This window comes from Stomoxys calcitrans, chromosome 5 (assembly GCF_963082655.1).
Source record: "Stomoxys calcitrans chromosome 5, idStoCalc2.1, whole genome shotgun sequence".
NCBI lineage: Eukaryota > Metazoa > Arthropoda > Insecta > Diptera > Muscidae > Stomoxys > Stomoxys calcitrans.
In genome coordinates this window covers 55744167-55763174 of record NC_081556.1, presented here as the reverse complement: position 1 = coordinate 55763174, position 19008 = coordinate 55744167, and the positions used below count along the sequence as shown (strand labels likewise).

The 19008-nt window shown below is 39.0% G+C and overlaps 1 protein-coding gene and 1 long non-coding RNA gene across 6 annotated transcripts in view; both read left to right on the top strand.

The window, feature by feature from the left end:
• The window catches only part of LOC131997656 (uncharacterized), a 312520-nt gene that overhangs the window by 183073 nt on the left and 110439 nt on the right, over nucleotides 1-19008 (top strand). The window lies entirely within an intron of this gene.
• LOC106091244 (RNA-binding protein fusilli) overlaps nucleotides 1-19008 on the top strand; it is a 188487-nt gene that overhangs the window by 112750 nt on the left and 56729 nt on the right. For all 5 annotated transcript variants that reach the window (XM_059368857.1, XM_059368856.1, XM_059368854.1 and 2 more), the window contains one exon: nucleotides 13328-13798. In XM_059368857.1, the coding sequence (XP_059224840.1) occupies nucleotides 13328-13798 (471 nt within the window). The remainder of the gene's footprint in view (nucleotides 1-13327; nucleotides 13799-19008) is intronic.

Sequence of the window (19008 nt, the reverse complement as noted above, 5' to 3'; positions counted from 1 at the left end):
TTTTTAGCATGTTCAGTGCTCATGACATTTATGATGATTTAAATTGATCTTTATTATAGCTCAGAGAACTTAAAAGTAAGTCAACATCGTTGCTTGTTCGTGTAAACTACGTAGAATACGAAATCTGTTAATAGGCTTTTAGGACAAGTTATATGACTTTAAAAGTAATTTTGGAATGATTTGAACAGATTTTGTTAAAATCTATAAAACAGCGAAAAGTGCAGTTTAAATAAATTATTATGTAAATAAAAGTTATTTTATTGCAATAAATCAACATTGAGCTCTAAGTAAACTCCAAAAAGCGATTAAAATAAGTACAGTACCTTGTTTTTGAAAAAAAAAAAATGTAATATATGATTAATAGTCTGTTTTAAAATGAACTCATTTTATTTTTATTGGACTTTTCAATGGTGAGAAGAATTAGGGCTATAAACGTAAGGCATATGTTTGCGATTTTTAAAGCGATCTGGATGGTTCAACTGCAGGTAATAATGGAGGCCACCGTGGCGCAGAGGTTAGCATTTCCGACTATGACGCTGAACGTTTGAGTTTAAATACCGGCGGTGGTTACCCCCATGTTAAAACTTCTCTGCCATGTTAAAACTTCTCTACCAAGTCGTGTAGCTATGCGGCACGCCGTTCGGACTTGGCATACAAAAGGAGGCCCCTTATCATTGAGCTTAAACTTTAATCGGACTGCACTCATGGATATGAGAGAAGTACCCTTTTTCGTTAACGGAATGTTCAGGGGAAATTTAAGTAGTTTAAGTAGTAGTGTTGCCATAAAGTCATCTGTGAAAGTGAAAAGTGTTCTGTATATTCTGGCATTTCATCGTGGAGATACTCCCAAAAGATCAACGACGTTGTTCATCGTTTGTAACGATCTTATTATGGTATTCATAATCGATGAGGCTCATTTCTGGCTAAATGGTTACATAAATTGCAAAACTGTTGCATTTAGGGTGAAGAACAGATAAATTCCGTACAAGGGTTAACAATATATCTCGAGAAAACAACATCTTGGTGTTGTTGATGGGCTGGTATTGGGCCGATGGCATTATCGATCCATTTTTTTTAAATAGGTCCATTGAAGAAACGTTACCGCCAACGGGAAGGGAAGAATGAAAGAGCAGATGATTTGGCAGTGAAGACCATAGAACTGCCGTCAACAAACTTGGTTAACACGCCTTTCGGGGAGACGCTGTTCTAGTTAAGGATGTGGGCAACGAATGTGGAAAGACGAGGCTATTACTGAAATAAAGTAAGAAGGACGTCAGTATAGATTTCGGTATCATAAAGGATACCTTGGTCTACAGTCTCACTTGTGCAAAATTGGTGCGGCAAGTGATAGCATGTGTGGAAGATGAGTTGTCGTTGGAGCATTTCCTGTTTCATTGCCCAGCTTTTGCGGGTAACAGACACCGGCACTTAGGTGGGGACATAATAGCACACCTGAACCAACTTAGGGGCGTGGCATGGAAAACAATTAAGGATTTTGTATGTAGCGTGGAATTCCTGACACAGATTTTCTTTTTCAAGGCAACTTTTTAGCATTTAGAGCACACAGAAAGCCGAATGGTGGCTTAGGTGTATGTCCATAGTTGCATAAGCGGATTATTATCCTCACCCTCTTTTCAATCTAACCTAACGGGAACGATATCCGATTTGCACTAGGCCCCGAGGTAAGGTTAAGTTTAAGTGACAGTCTGCCATCAGACTAACTTAGACGTTTTCGTTCATTGTGATATCACACGAACAGAAGAAGAAACCATCCAGATCGGTTTAAAAAGCCCAAAAACTTGCGAATGTTCACATCCCCTAAATCAGACAGGTTCTCAAAGAAATGAGAATCTAAAGTGGAACTCTTTCTTACTGCTAGTGCGGGATACATACACAGAAGGTTTTCTATAGTCTCTTCTTCTTCGATATCCTCACAGCTTCTGCAAAAGTCGTTGCTGGCAACCTTCAGTCTGTCAGCATGTTTTCCGATTAGTCAGTTACCTGTCATGACGGACACAATGACTGAGACGTCTGTTCTTCAAGTCTAAATTTCTCCACATAATTTTGGAATGATCACAGCCCCCTTTTATGACCATCTATTATTCGTTGCCTTTCGGACCTGATTCGAAAAAATTAGCTTACATGTTGCTAGAGGCATACCCACATAATCCAGTTTCTCTGGAACGTGTAAGGTAGTTCGTAGTCTCGCAAGCTCGTCCGTCTTACAATTCCCTGCACCCAAGACAGGTGAATTTTAAACTGTTCAGCCATCTTGTTGACAGATCTGCGACAGTCGAAGACGGTTTTTGTGCATTAAATTCAGTGAATCAGATGGTGTCGTCCTCAGTGCGGCTGTGATGCACAAACAAGCCATTCTTTGGATCCGGTTAAGTATTGAGCAGTAGGTGGACTTTTGAAGCGCCGTCCACCAGAACACAACACCATGTAGCATTGTAGGTTTGAGAAGTGCTGTATATACCCAATGCATGACTCACGGTCTAAACCACCCAATTTTGCCAATAGCTCTCTTGCAGGTGTATACGGCAACAGTTGCCTTTCTTGCCCTTTCTAACATGTTAGATTTGAAGTTCAATTTCCTGTCCAGCAAAACACGCAGGTATTTTGCGCTTTCTTTAAATGGAACATTCTCTTCTCCCAAGGAGCCAGATGCCACTGTAGGCAACTATTATCTCCTGCTGAAAAGAACTACTTCAGTCTTGCACGGATTTATACCTAGACCACTTTTGGTAGCTAACTTCGCTGTTGCACGTAGAGCTTCCTGAAGTTCTGGGAAACTTCCCCGAGCAACATTTATATGAAGTTTTTTTAGAAAGTTTCTGGAAAAGACCAATTAATCGATTCCTATAAAAATTTTAAATATATAATTCAAATTTGAGTGTTTCATTAGATTTTGCAAAAAAATACTTACTCTAATTACTTTTCTTTAATTGGCTATGAAAGAACATTTGTTCCACTAGCCGAACGTAGAATAGCGTTCCAAGCGCCTCGATTTTCTGCGCTCTTTCTAAAATCTTTGACACCAAGTTTCGAGGTGTCTCACCCACCACTTGATCTTTCCATCGGGCTTTTGGCCTTCCCGGTTTGCGTGTACCACCGTGTTTGACTTCGAGAGACCTCGTTGCTGGAGATTCTTCGTCCATTCTGAGAACATTATCTAGCCAACGCAACCGTTGTATTTGGATACGTGTAACCATACCAAAGTCGTCCTACAGCTCCTGGTTCATACATCGCCTATATTCTCCATTAACGCAAACAGGTCCATATATTTCACGAAGAATATTTCTCTCAAATACTCCAAGCACTGCCTCATACGGTTTTTTTGTTGATATGGTTCAAAAAAATATTACCCATAATAAATCACCCTGTTTTGCCCTCCACTTTAAGATGGGGGTATACTTATTTCGTCATTCGTTTGTAACATATCGAAATATTGATCTGAGACCCCATTAAGTATATACATTCTCGATCGTCCGTCTCTCCGTCCATCTGTCTTTCTGTATTCAGGTATTTCTTATTAGTGCAGGTCGGTTGGTGTTGTAAATAGGCCAAATCAGTCCATGTTTTGGCATAGCTGCCATATAAACCGATCTCGTATCTTGGCTTCTTGAGCCTCTAGTGGACACAATTCCTATCCGATTTGGCTGAAATTTTTGTATAGGATGTTTTGTTATGACTTTCAAGAATTGTGCTAAGTGTGGTCCAAATTGGTCCATACCTGTTATAGCTGCCATATAAACCGATCTCGGATCTTGTCTTCTTGAGCCTCTAGAGGACGCAATTCTTATCAGATTTGGCCGAAATTTTGCACAGTGACTTTTTATTCTCCTTCAGCATAGGTTCCAAATATGGTTTGAATCGATCCATTATCTGATATAGGTTTCATCTAAACCGATCTCTCGATTTTAGTTCTTGAGCCCCTTAGGGCGCAGTTCTTATCCGATTTGATGTATCGGGGACCTAATGAATTCTGCTATGGGATGCAACATGCAAACTGAGTATAGTTCGAATGGGTCCATCATCTGATATAGCTCCTATAGGATAGCAATTTGTATTTATTATCCTTTGTTTGTCTATAAAGAGATATTGGGCAAAGAACTTGTCATATGCGATCTATGTTGGAGGGTATATACGATTCGGCACGTTTTTGCTTGTTAAATTTGAAATGGAGAGCATCAGTTAAAATTAGAAACCTTCCAAACCCTGTTTGACCATTACTGCTGTTAGGAGATGTTGTCTCAAAGGGTTGAATCGTACCGCGTGGATGAGTGAGGATGGGAGAATTTTTTTATTGTCCGTCACGCACGGCGTTTTCGTTATTTTGCCTATCTTTAGTATTGCGGTCAGTGAGTCAGTCACGTGTTTACAGTTCACAAATCGCGCACCTTACTATAAATAAGTTTTAAGTGCACTTCAATCATTCAAAGCCTTGCCCGCTTCCCCAAATTACTAACGCAGTAGTTTGTCCGTCCGTTGTCATAAGAAGAGATTAACGTCATTTTGTTATTTCATCAAGATGCCATTGTAAATTGTTTGTCATGACAGAAGAATGCTAACAGCAGCCTCATCGTTTCATATGTATTTGCATGATTATTTTTATTTGCATTATCTCGTTGTAAACTTATTTTACAATGCAAAAATAAAAGTAACGAAAATAAAAGTCAAACATAAAAAAAAATCTCAATAGAATGGTTACAACTACAAAGTCAACCCATCGATGTTGGTGTGCCAAAGTAAACCAGTGTAAGTGGCGGAAAATCCCCTTAAGGAAACGTTTCAAAACACTTTTCGAGTTGTTGTTACCCTGGCTTTGGCTGGCTTTTAGCTAAATCTGGTTTTTGCAATTTGTTTAAATTGTTGTGTCCTTTGTGTACTTATTTTCCGCGAAATAATTATTATACCCACCACCGAAGGATGGGAGTATATTCATTTTATCATTCCGTTTGCAACACATCGAAATATCCATTTCCGACCCTATAAAGTATATATATTCTTGATCAGCGTAAAAATCTAAGATGATCTGGACATGTCCGTCCGTCTGTCTGTTGAAATCACGCTACAGTCTTTAAAAACAGAGATATTGAGCTGAAACTTGGCACAAACAGGTTATGTTAGAAGATGGGCTATATCGTACTATATCTTGATATAGCCCCCATATAGACCGATCAGCCGATTTGGGTCTTAGGCCCATAAAAGCCACATTTATTATCCGATTTTGCTGAAATTTGGGACAGTGAGTTGTGTTAGGCCCTTTGACATCCGTGTCGTATATGGTTCAGATCGGTCCAGATTTGGATATAGCTGCCATATAGACCGATCCTCCGATTTAGGGTCTTAGGCCCATAAAAGCCACATTTATTATCTGATTTTGCTGAAATTTGGGAAAGTGAGTTGTGTTAAGCCCTTTGACATCCTTTGATTAATTGGCTATATCGGTCAAGATTTGGATATAACTGTCATATAGACCGATCCTCCGATTTAAGCGGCTTCGTAGTTAACGAAGGAATGGTTTCTGATCTTTTTCAGGATTTGAACCAGCAAGAATATTTGGTCTACGGTAGATTTACCCGGTCTAAAGCTGGATTGATAGGGCCCAATTACCTCATTGACTTTAGGTTTCAATCTTTCACAGAGTACGCTCGAGAGTGTCTTGTATGCGATGGGGAGGAGACTTATTTCTTTATATTTGGAACATTCCATCTAATCTCCTTTTTTATGTACGGGACATAGTGTGCTGAGGTTCAATAAGCGGGTATGCGTTCTTCTAGCCAGATCACGTAGACGAACTGATGCATACGCCCTATAAGTGTGTCGCCTCCGGTCCTAAATAGATCAGCGGGCAACCCATCGGCTCCTTCTGTATTGTTGTTATTCAGCCGGGTCGCTGCTGCTTGAACCTCATTCTAGTAAGGAAGTAAACATTATATATCATGATTAGGGATTGGTTCTGCGGTATCCTCTTCTTCGTTAGCCTTCGCCTAACCGGCCAGGTTTGCGAATGCCTTCTGAACGATTTAAGGCAACAACCTTTATCCTTTCCCTTAAAGGAGCTGAGCATCCTATTGACTATCAAATTTGTCGGCATTTCGTTAGGAGAGAAGGCTTCCAAAGTGCGTCGCATCCACTACATCGAAAGTTTCTAAACTAAATTCTATTCATGTTCCGTTATGTCTCAGAATGCTCCCAAGGGTTGCTGGATCTCCATGGTGCAAAGGTTAGTTGCATCTCTTCCCAGAGAGGTTTTTATACGACTTAATGCCCCACAAATAATGAACGTTAAACATTATTGCTGATGTTCTTCTCAGGGTTTAAACCCATGTGTTCAGCACATTAGACGGACATATGATGCTGAACGCCTGGGTTTCAACCCTGGCAAAAGGTATTAAGCCATATAAAAACTTCTCTGAAAAGAGATGAACTCTGCGGCACGGCGTTCGAACTCGGCTATGAAGAAAACAGTACTCATGGATGTGTAAGAAGTTTTCGCTGTGTTCCTTAATGGAATGTTCTTAGGTAGATGCATTTGAGAGCATCCTTAGGAATTTGGAAAACTCGTTCAGTCCTTCTGTCTATTCGCACTACAGAAAAGCCTATTTGTAGTCTGTCTTAGCTATCTTAAATCGTTGTTCAATCAGGCTGCGATCTTTTACTCAGGTAGGTAAGAGCGCAAAGTAGTTCGTATTACTGGAATCACAGATATTTATCCACCTACAGATGAATCCTATTGAAATTTAAAAAAAATAGGTCCAGATTTTGTTATCGTTCCTTAGTTATATATCCCCCGACTTTGTCTTATATAGTAAAGCAAATACCTATATCAACCAATCTTTACAAAATCTTACACAATATTTTCTTTTTCTGTGGCCACCGCCATGTCAACTGAATATACTCGAAATCGGTTTTTAAAAAAATTATGAGGCTAGTAGCCCCATCTATGGTAATACAAATTTTTTAAGGAACAGGAGCAAACTTCTCACATATCACTGAGTGCTGTCCAATTCAAGTTTAAGCTTAATGATGAGACAACTCCAACTCGTGTATAACCAGTAAGGAAAGGTAAAAGTCGGGCAGAGCCGACTATATAATACCCCCACACCACAGAGTCAACATACGTATGACTTTCAATACATGAAATCTATATTGAAATTTAGTCAGACTAATTTTGCATATCTATTGAAAAACTGAATGGAACCTTGTAAGATTTTTTTCGATAGGACTTAAACGGTCGCTACAACAGACGTTAAGGGTCATATCGGATAAATATATCAGAGATATATCTTAATCTGGACCGACTTTAATGAGTTTAAAACACCTCACCCTAAAATGTATAAAGATAGAACCAAAATTGTGGCGACTACCCGGTAGCGGCTATGGCCTTAAATGGACATATGGGATAAAAAATATATATGGAAGCTGTACCTAAATCTTAACCGATTTTAAAGAAATTTTGCAATCGTATTGGAACGTTAGAAAAAACATCTCGTAGAAAATTTTGTAAAAATCGGACCAAAATTGTGGCTTCTACAGCCTTAAAAGGCCATATCGGATGAAAGATATATATCTAAGTCTAATCCGATTTGGATGAAATTTTGCACACGTACTAACTTAACGATCGCCGCATAGGATGAAAGATATATATGGGAGCTATATCCAAATCTGAACCGATGAAATTTTCAAAAAAAAAGACGTCATGCCAAATTTGATAAAGATCAGACCAAAATTGTGACTTCTACAGCTTTAAGAGAGCTTATCGAATGAAAGATATATATGGGAGCTATATTTAAATATGGACCGATTTTTTTCAAAATTAATAGCGTTCGTCCTGGGACGAAAAAAGTGACTTGTGCACAACAAATGCGATCTGTATCTTGATTACAAGAATACATGGACAGACAGACAGACGGACAGACGAACATAGCTACAATAAATCGAATCAATAAGTGATTCTGAGTCGATCGTCATACTTATCAATGGGTGTAGCTCTTCTCCTTCTTGGCGTTGCAAACAAATGCACAAAGTTATAATATCCTATACCACAGTGGTGGTGTAGGGTATAAAAATGTATCATATGACAATGCTGGCTTGCTTGCCTGTGTGCAGGACTGTTTCGACAGATGCACTACAGGTATTGCTTGGCGCGCCACCGCTTGACTTACTCGTGAGTTACATGGCCGTTCTGTATAGTGTGAAAAAGGGAATTCCATTAGTGCGCTTCGAAGCTTGGAGATGGGGATATAAGGCGGCTCAAGACACTCCTTTTGGAGCGTCTTGATGATAGGTGGAGGACTAGATGGACGAACAGTGACAATGGTCGGGTGACTTACGAATTTATTCGTGACGCGACGTTCGTACGAGACCGCCCGGACTTTGGCTTCGGCCTAAGTCTGGCTTCATACTGACGGGACATGGTTCCTTTAATGCATTTTTGCTTCAGAGGAACCTGTCCGCGACTGATTTGTGCGACTGTGGGAGACCTGAGGACTGGAGGCATGTACTGACAGAATGCCCGTACTATGCAGACATTAGAGATTTAGGCGCGACGGGGATTAGCGATGCGGTGTGGGATTTCACTAGGGCCCTTGAGGACGAGACGACTGTTGCAAGGCTGGCCACTTTTTCCCGGGAAGTATTTCTTAGGATGCGGACTAGACTTAGTGGAGGTATGAATGCACGCTAGTTATCCATAACGAGGTGTTGCTGTGCTTGACGTGGCCTGGCACCTGCCTTGCCCATGTTGATGCAGCGGTGTTTGCCCATTGTTGATTCCCTTAGCTGTTGTGGTTGTGATCGGTCACCCGTGAGGGTGGCCGCGTTGATTGTAAAGTCCCATGTTGTTGCTGATTTATGTGGCGTAGCCCGTGAGGGCTGCCGTGTCCTGTTTGTGTTTTTGTGTATATTGTCTGGCTGTATGTTTGATGCATACTTTTTGTATGCTGGCTGAGGTCGGCGTAGGGTGATTTCCTCCCATTCAGGTGACCAGTCCGCAACTGTTTGGGGTTCAACTGGTAGTAGTCTTTTAAGGCTACGAAGTCTGACCGGAGACTTTAATCTGGTACCACGGGTGTCAGGAGCCCTTGGAACTTTGGTTCCAGCCTGACAATGGTGAGGTAGAGTATAAGCTCGGCGTGGAGTTGCGTTTTCAACCGGGTGCCGTGACCCATAGATCGGAAGGAGTTTTAGGTAGTGCTCCGCTCCTAACCAAGGAGGTGAACACGTCCAAATACGTGGGATCAAATTGGTACTCATGTGTGGATTACCACATGTGGGGGCGTTGGTAGACGCATTGTATTCACCCTTGGGCCTTGGGCCTCGCAGGTTTGGGCCGTAATGGCAGGTATCTGCGTAAAACTCGACATTCGTGTTGCCAGAAGTTTCGTTAAATGTACGAATGAAATATAGAACTCTCACTCTGCAGATTGTGAAATTTTAGTATTTAATCTTAAGCAAATTCAAGCTGAAGACTGAAATCTGATTAAGTTGCGAATGTTGTTTTGGCTACTTGTTGTCTAAGTTGGCTTGAGTCCTCTGACAACCTACGATTCGGTAATCTTCTCATATATCAAACTCGACAACTCGTGATGATGTAAGATTTCTTGAATTTTTAAAACACATTGACAAAAATCTTGCGTCTGTGTTGTGCTTCTATACGCTCTGATGTTAATTTCACCTGTGCATTCACTTAAGTTGCGAATTTTCCATTGGCGATTTCCTTCTGTATTGTAATGACTAGATTTGGGCTTTTTCCACAATTTTGTTTCTTCTCCTTTGCCGATAGACTGAAATGTGGACTTGAATGAACCGTCGATCAGGCGAATTGCGTTTTATTCTGTAATTAATTCACGTACAGGTTTTAACCCCGAACTCAAAGCAAAAAAAAAAATTTAAAAAGAAATATATACAAATAAAATATAAAAAACGGATATGCCGTAGAGGCACTTCGACAGAAGTAGTAGGAGCAGCGGTCTATAACCATCATGTTTTGTTTTTGAGTCTCAACAACTTATAAATATTTCATTATTCATGGCGATTTTGTGGTGATTGTCTTTCTTACCCAGCAAAATTTTTGCTTCCAAAGATGTTGAAAAAAATTATTTTTAGGGGATCTGGATATACTCGAAACCTGCACCAAATGTTGTGATTTTAATACGGAGCTGTCGCCGAAAAATGTAAAATTTGTCTACATCCTTTTCAGCGAATTATTCCCTTCTTTTACTGCTGTGCAGGTTCAATATTTTCAATGTTGTTTTTATACCCACCGCCATAGGATAGGGGGTGTATTCATTTAGTCATTGCGTTTGCAACACATCGAAATATCCATTTTCGGTCCTGCAAAGTTTATAAATTGTGGATCTTCGTTAGCTTCTAAGGCGATTTAACGATGTCCGTGTGTCTCTCCGTCTGTTGTAATAACTCTACAGCTTTCTAAAATTGAAGTATTGAGCTGAAATTTGTGCACAGACTCTTATTTCTTCTATGTGCAATTTAGTTCTTGAATGGGTAAAAAAGGACTATATTTGGGTATAGCTGCCATATAGACCGATCTGGCGATTTAGGGTCTTAAGCCCGTTAAAGCCGGATTTTTTCCGATTTCGCTGAAATTAAAAACAGTTCTTGTAAGCCTTCCGATATCTGACTCAAATATGGTTCAGATCGGACGATATTTGGATATAGCTGCCATATAGATCGATCTGCCGATTTAAGGTCTGAAACCCATAACTGCTTTATCTATTACCCGGTTTCGTTGAAAGTTGAAATAGTGAATTGTTCTAAGCCTCCCAACATTCGACTCAAATAGGATCCAAATCTGCCATATAAACCGATTCCATAATCCCATAAAAAGCGGATTTACTACCTGATTTCGCTGAAACTGTGACTTGCATTTATAAGAGTTCGCGGGACCTGAATATAATATCATCCAGACAAGCCCCTGTTTATATAAAACTATAGATATTGTAGTGTAGTTGTAATAAAATAGGATGGTTAATATATCCATGGTGGTGAGTCCACTGTTCGGAGCGGTTAAACTTAATACGTTTTTACTTGTTTAAATTAATTTACAAAATGGGATTTGAAAAAATCATTCAAAACGCGCAACGTAAAGTCGACATAGAAGAAAATGACCATAGAATATTCATCGACCAATCGAAAATCGACCAAAAATTCTGCAAGGGTATGACGAGCCCCATTTTAAAGCACCTAGCTCAAATAGTCAAGATTGGCGTACAGTGCTTAACCAAGAATATGCCAATTTGAAACTACTAAACGTGCAACTCATTCATAACTTCCAATTTTTATTTCACAGAAGCATTTAAACTTGGCATAATCAATGATTTACACCATTACATCTCAAGATGTAAGAAAAGAACAAACTTTGTCACATTAGAAGTACATAAAATGATGTTCTTTTAGAATAACGTCCAACTAATTTTGCTGGGTATTCTTTGCCAAAGAACATTAAAAACTTTTTAGAACAAGAATCTCTTTTATTCATCAAAGGGTCTTGCAGTGACGCAAAGTCAAAGAATTTATCGACTACTTGAGAGAGGGGAATAATCCCGTAAAAATTCGAATTTGCGTATAGGATAGCAGTTTATTAGATAGAATTTAAAATTTTAAATAGACGTCAAAGACGTGTTAATAATCGATCTAATTTATTACGTAAATTAGGTGATAAAATCATATATTTACAAAATCAGGTCAATGCTTGAATCTAAGCTTATAATAACAACAATTAACACTAAAATATGGAACAAATTGGAGTTACATATTTGTCTAGTTTATTAATGCTGAAGGATTTATAAAAGTTCAGCAGAAGCGCTTACTAGATTAGATCTAGAGTAATACTAAACTGCAAGCGGAAGAGAAATTTAAACGACCACATTTTTTGTTTCAACATATTTTTTATACTCACCACCATAGAATGGGAGTATATTCCCTAGCCAAATTTGTACTTCCAAAGATGTTGAAAAAATTTACCTCTCGAAGATCTGAATGTACTGTAAAACTTCACCACCTATTGTGATTATAATATACACTGGAAAAAAAGTTGGCCCAAAATTTTAGATTTTTCCTTATTTGTAGAAATTAAGCAATGAAAATGAGCCAAAGAACCAAAACTTAGAAAAAGAAGCTATTTTTAAATTTATTTTCAATTTACAAACGGACATGACCATCCTTATCAAATTTTTATCGCTGATTGATTCTTATTTAACTTCATAGATGATTATTCAAGTAGTATTATACCCACCACCGAAGGATGGGGTTATAATACCTTTGTCATTCCGTTTGCAACACATCGAAATATCCATTTCTTACCCTATAAAGTATATATATTCTTGATCAGCGTAAAAATATTAGACGATCTAGACATGTCCGTCCGTCTGTCTGTTGAAATCACGCTACAGTCTTTTAAAATAGAGAAATTGAGCTGAAACTTTGCACAGATTCTGTTTTTTTGTCCACAAGCAGGTTAAGTTTGAAGATGGGCTATATCGGACTATACGTTCATATAGCCCCCATATAGACCAATTCGCCATAAAAGCCATATCTATTATCCGATTTTGCTGAAATTTTGGGACAGTGAGTTATGTTAGGCCCTTCGATATCCTTCCTCTATTTTGGCCCATATCGAATCAGATTTGGATACAGCTGCCATATAGACCGATCTCTCGATTTAAGGTTTTGTGTCCATAAAAGGCGAATTGATTGTCCGATTATATTTTAATCAAAGTATTGAAACCCGAAAGCCTTACTGTAACATAAGTGGAGAACAGAATTTGCGGCAAAACTAAAATTTTTTGTTGGCATTAAAACTCCACATCAATTTATCTCACCAAACTTATTATCATTTCTTCGCTTACTGGAATTGCAATTTAAAGGAACAATTTGTTTTTTTTTTTCAATTAACATTCATATCGTTAGTCAATTTTCAAATCTTCTGAAAGTTATTTATTTTTTATAGCATTGTACATCTGAAACCAATGTGAAGAAATGCTGGATTTGTATTCTGCTTCTTATTATAGAGAAATGGCAAATTGTTTCTTAGTGCACCCATGGTCAAAGTGAATTATTACGTAACAACTTGTATTTCGCTGTAAATTATTTGAGTATTTACCTATTTGATGACTATTTCTTCAAAATAAAATGAGACGTTTTACGACTTTTGCTATTAAATTCATTTTTGATAGATTCTCTAGAACTTAGGTTGTTTGCTTTAATCATAGATTTTGTTGTCCTAAGAATTATTTTACTTTCATACATAACCTAAACTGAAACTTGTACTTTTGTTTTCTTCATTATTTTTGTACAGATAATTGGAACCAAACAGATATTAGTGCGTCCCGATGGCACTTTTGTCAAAGATCGCACCACCTCAACATCATCGGATGCATCACACACAGCATCTTCGCCACCATTGGCCATCACATCATTTCAGGATTCCGGCAACAACAGCAGTTGTAGCAGCAGCAATCTCCTGAACTCGACTAGCAACAGTATCAACAGTTCGCTAAACATCACAAATAACAGCTCAACGCCAACATCGCCAAATACATCCATTAGCAATTGTACCATATCAAGTAGCAATAACAACATCAACACTTCCACTAACAACAATTCCAATAATGCGGCCACAATCACAAACAACAACAACAACAATACAATTATCAATAACAACAATATCACAAATGGTCCGAACTCTGTGACAAATGATTTCATCGAACAATTACCCATAGCCGTTGCACAGGCTGCTGGCAAGCCACTTCAAGAAGCTATAGATGAGGTGAGTTTTAGATGGATTCGAGATTATTATTAAATTGCGTTTCTATGATCATTTACCTAGCACAAGCTAATTATGGTCCATTTACAAAAATCGTCCAAACTGTGATACCATTCACCACAAAAGCTGGAGTAACGTACCACGCGCTGCACACATGCGTACTTGAGCAATCTAATGCGCCCACAAGCGTTCTTTTGGTTGAGTTACATACCATGCGCCTTTTGGTGCCTACGAATTTCTAAAAATCGGCTTATATATGTCATTTCTAAAGTAAATTTCAATGGAAATTGGCAATGATGTGGTTTAATAAAATTTTAATAAAATGGTGGTATAAGATTAGGAAAGTTGTAAATAATTTAGTTAATTTTGGACAGAAATGCTTTTGGTTTTTTGATATACGAGAAATTTGCCCCTGATCCTTAGAGGAATGTTCATGTTATTTGTCAGAAATGATAGGATACTCTCTGCTTCGTCCAATCCCATCGTTTGCTCTACTATCGTTATTTTCAACCGCACAGGACAAATATGTTGTTAACGAAATCGATCAGCTGACCTACGTTAATCAGTGGTTTACTGGAGAGAATTCATGTAAGTGTTCGACAATTATACTGTGTCTTCTGCTAGCAATTGCGGGGCAGTGACATAAAAGGTTTTCGACAGTCTTCAACTCTCTCTGGTTACCAAAAACACTCCTCCGCCTCCGTCAGAAACCTGACGGTGCAGTGACCCATCAGATCTCCTCTCACCAACCCGAGATCATGCTTCCTCAGCACCAGGGAGAGTTACGTCCTGTTCCGCGAAACACTCGACCATAGCGCAATGCATCTCTCGGCGTGAGCCTACGCCTCATTTGGCATTCACCGTAAATAGCGTCCACCTTACCCTTAAACATACACAGGGGAGGGTTCACTGATTATATATCAAAATCTGCGCTCATTAGTGGTAAATTCCTGGCAAGATCATCGGTGGCGTTGTTCCAGGCCATTGCTTGATACCATGGGATATAGCATAGCCCAATAGCCTTCCCCAGGGTTTAAAGAAACGCTTTCCAGTTCTGATCTCACCTAATCCGAAATTGTATCTAGTACCTTAAAATCGCTAAGACCTTCGCCTGAACGACGCTACACCCTTCTAGGATTTCAACCCACGCGTTCAGCGTCATAGTCAGACATACTAACCTTTGCGCTACGGTGGCTTCCAAACCTATAGGTTTCCCTTATTCCAGCGAACTCAACGAAGAGTCCTGTCCCTGTGCCCAATCCAACTCAAACCGACACGAAAGATCGTGGAAAATCTGATGTACCCCCAGCCCTGAGATTCCTTTGGGAAAACGATTTTAAGCTGCTAGCTTTACTCCTTCGAAAGTTAGCGTTCTTCCGACAGACAGACGGACGGACATGGCTAGATGGACTTAAAATGACATAACGATCTAGAATATATATACTTTATGGGGTCTTAGACGCATATTTCGAGGTGTTACATACAGAACGACGAGATTAGTATATCCCCATCCTATGGTGGAGGGTATAACAATCGGATAATAATTGTAGCTTTGGAGGCTCAAGAAATCTAGCCAAAGTGCCGTTTTATATAGGAGCTATATCCAATTCTGAACCGATATGACTCATATGCAATCCACAAAGACCTTCGTCAATAGAAAATAGTTGTGCTTTACGCGTTCGACCGCCATCGTGATTTCCTGCGAGGGACCCATGTCCGTCCCTCGATCGACTTAGAATTTGAAGACGTTCAAAAATTAGTATTTTTTAAGGGCCGTATATTAATATTTCGAAATGGAACTCCTTTTTATAGCCGAATCCATACGGCGTGCCGCAGTGGGTCTTCGCAGCTGTATCATATAAAATGTTAACTGTTGAAAAAGTTCTAAAGTTCGCGTGGAAGAGTTGGTACTTTTAATGTGATGAAATGATCAAAACATTACCAATGTATCAGAATTATCACCCGTGCTTCAGAGGATGAAAGAGGAGTTTGTATGAAAGAACTTCTGACCTTTCAGCATCCTATCAACCCAATTCACCAAAAGAGGGGATACCCATTCCAGAAGATCGCCGGGCCAATGTGAAAAGGCAAAAAAAAGGTAAATAGGAGTTCCTCATTACTTCTCTAAATATACATTGCTGCCAAAGTTCTCCCTTAGAAAACCAATAGGTCTTAATGTAGCCTACGTGAGCAATAAGCTCTTGCTTTTGATTGTAACATAGGTAGTAGTACTTTCAACATTTCCTATTGACTCAGACGACATTCGTATCTGGATTATTTCAAGATAATTCTTAACACCCATCCACTTCATAGTGGGTTTTGTACCTAAATGCAATGGCAACGATAACTGTTTAGCGGTGTAGTCTAACCTCCCCCAAACGAGGCAATATTTAAAATTAAAAGCAACAATTTACTGTACAACAACTGTTCATCAGCAACACCAGAGTGAGTAGAGAATTAAAGTCTTATCACCATTAGATTAGATTAGTCGACGATTATTGACTTTCCAATAAAGCATTTGTTTGAAGTTTCTTCTCCGAACCACTTAATATTCGTTTTGTGATACAAACTTGGACTTTGTTATGTGGTTAAATGCAATAAAAGTACCTCCGAGGAAATCTTAACAGGGGAGTTTAAATTACAGAAGGTGTACTACGATAGTCCATTAATTATTATTGCCCTAAATCACATCTTTAAAAATGGATTTTCTATGGAACTGTGTTATGAACTGATATTTATTGGAGGTAATATTACAAACGTGTGCGATATCTATTGCTGGCATTGTTCTACAATATTTGCATACCAATCTTAGCTTCTAAACATAGATAGTACTTGAGATCTTACAATTAGAACTAACAGTGCTACTCACATGATTTTTCAACCTTCATTGGGTTAAGTGAGTTACATCAAAGCTCAACGAATATGGGTTCTAGAGTTTCGTTTTATGACTTCTTCTTTTTAATAAAATCGGAGCTGTTTTCATACCAAATTTCAGCTAAACGGGTAAAAATTGTCTGGGTATAAAAATCGAATCGTTGGATCGGTATATATGGGGGCAATATCTATTTATGAATCTAACTGGTTGGAATTAAGTGTATGAGTTGGGGGTAGAGACCGCCGCAGCGCAGTGGTTAGCGTGTCCGCGTTTGACGCTGAACCCCTGGGTTCGAATCCTGGCAGGAACATTAGAAAAAATGTCAGCGGTGGTTATCCCCTCCTAATTAGCGACAGTGGTGAGGTACTTTGCAATGTAAAAACTTCTCCCCATAGAAGTGTCGCACTACGGCACGGCATATGACTCGTCTGTAAAAAGGAGGCCTCTTATCATTGAGCACAGCACTCATTGATATGTGACAAGTTTGCCCCTTTCCCCTAAAGGAATTTTCATGGGCAAATTTGCATTTGTTGAGGGATACAAACATACTGTACACAGCATTTTTCAACCCCACCATACAAAAATAGTCGATTCTAGGAATTCAAGAAGTCAAATCCGGGGAACTGTAAATATGGGGACATCTGTTTATGGATTTCTCTGGGTGGGATCAAAATCAGTGAAAAGATCAGAGTTTTTACATAACAAAGTACCTTACAAATGTCGCCAGCATTAAGAAACGATAACCACCGCTGAACATTTTTCCGATGTTCCTGCCAAGATTCGAACTCAGGCGTTCAGCATCATAGAGCAGAGGTTAGCATGCGCCACGATGGCCTACGGACTAGGGTTGACTAGGACAGCGAACTGTAGTACACTGTGTTATACGCTTGCTAATATCATACGCAGGACGTGACTTTTAACATTACGGGACAGTGGTATTGATGTGGTCGGGCCGTTTAACTGTACAGGCGATATCGAATATCTGATACTTTAACGACGTGGCAGAGACACTGCGTGATTGACGTGTGTGTGAGGGACATGAGATGATGATAGATTGTTTAATAAGTGGGCGGAAAATACATTGGATACTTTGTTTGGGGAGCCCTAAAACATAAGTGACGCCCTGTGGGCCAAACGGTAAAAAATTGGAAATAAGTCCAAAACTTTTTCTGAGCGCTAAAAAATGTTTTAGGTATTTGTAGAGGACGACATATGCTTTCAGGAAAATAGCGTTGTTGGTCTTTATCTTTACTAAAGGGTGGCAAAATTGAACACTTTCCACTTGTCTTACATTAAAGAGGCTATAACTATTGATCTACCGGACCGATTGTGTGATTTGGGGCTCTGGAGAAAGAGCTTGACGAGATCTAAAGAAAACATACCTATAAACACTCATAAATACTAAAATTTTTCCTTGTTTATTTCAGTTATTTCTCAATAACTTCTTCAATTTTAGACAATGTCCGATTTTGCTGAAATTTGGATTAAGAGCCAAAGGAAAATTTTTCAAACAAAAACACGCATAAAATTCAGAACAACTCATGAAATCCTTATTTGAATTGGTAGTACGGCCCATATATTTTAATGTTTGAGAATTATTTCATGCAAATGTTCACATTGACTGTGCCTTAAACGTCCAATCGCTTAGTCCAATTTTGGCATACTCTTTCCAACATTTCGGCCAGTATCTTACGAATAAATACTTCTAAAGGTGTTAAATCGCACCGTCTAGTCGGCCAATTGATCGGTTTCGAACGTGAAATGTTCACCGAAATCGCATCTCAATAAGTCCATTGTTACGAGTGTTGTGTGGCATGTGGCACCGTCTTGTTGAAACCACATGTCATGCAAGTCAAGCTCTTGCATTTTGGGCAAAAAAAAAAAACTGGATATTATGTCACGATAGCGCTCACTATTCCCAGTTACGTTACAATTCGCATCATCTTTTAAGAAGTACGGTCCAATGATGCCACCAGCCCATACACCGCATCAAACTGTGACTTTTTCTGTATGTATTGGTAGCTCTTGCAATGCTTCTGGCTGGTCATCACTCAAAAATCGACAATTCTGCTTATTTACGTACCCATTGAGCCAAAAATGATCTCCGTCGCTCAATGGAAGAAACGTGCGATGAACTTTCTTAACAGAGCACGGATTTTGGTAAAAAAAATTCAATAATTTGCAAGCGTTGTTCGTTTGCCAAAAAGATAAAAGCTAAAAAAATCATCCCTTGTCTACTCATCAACTTCCACGCCATATATGATCCAAATCCGCCCATGTTTTGATATATCTCCCATGAGACCAATCTCAAAATTAAACATCTTAGACTTAAATTTGG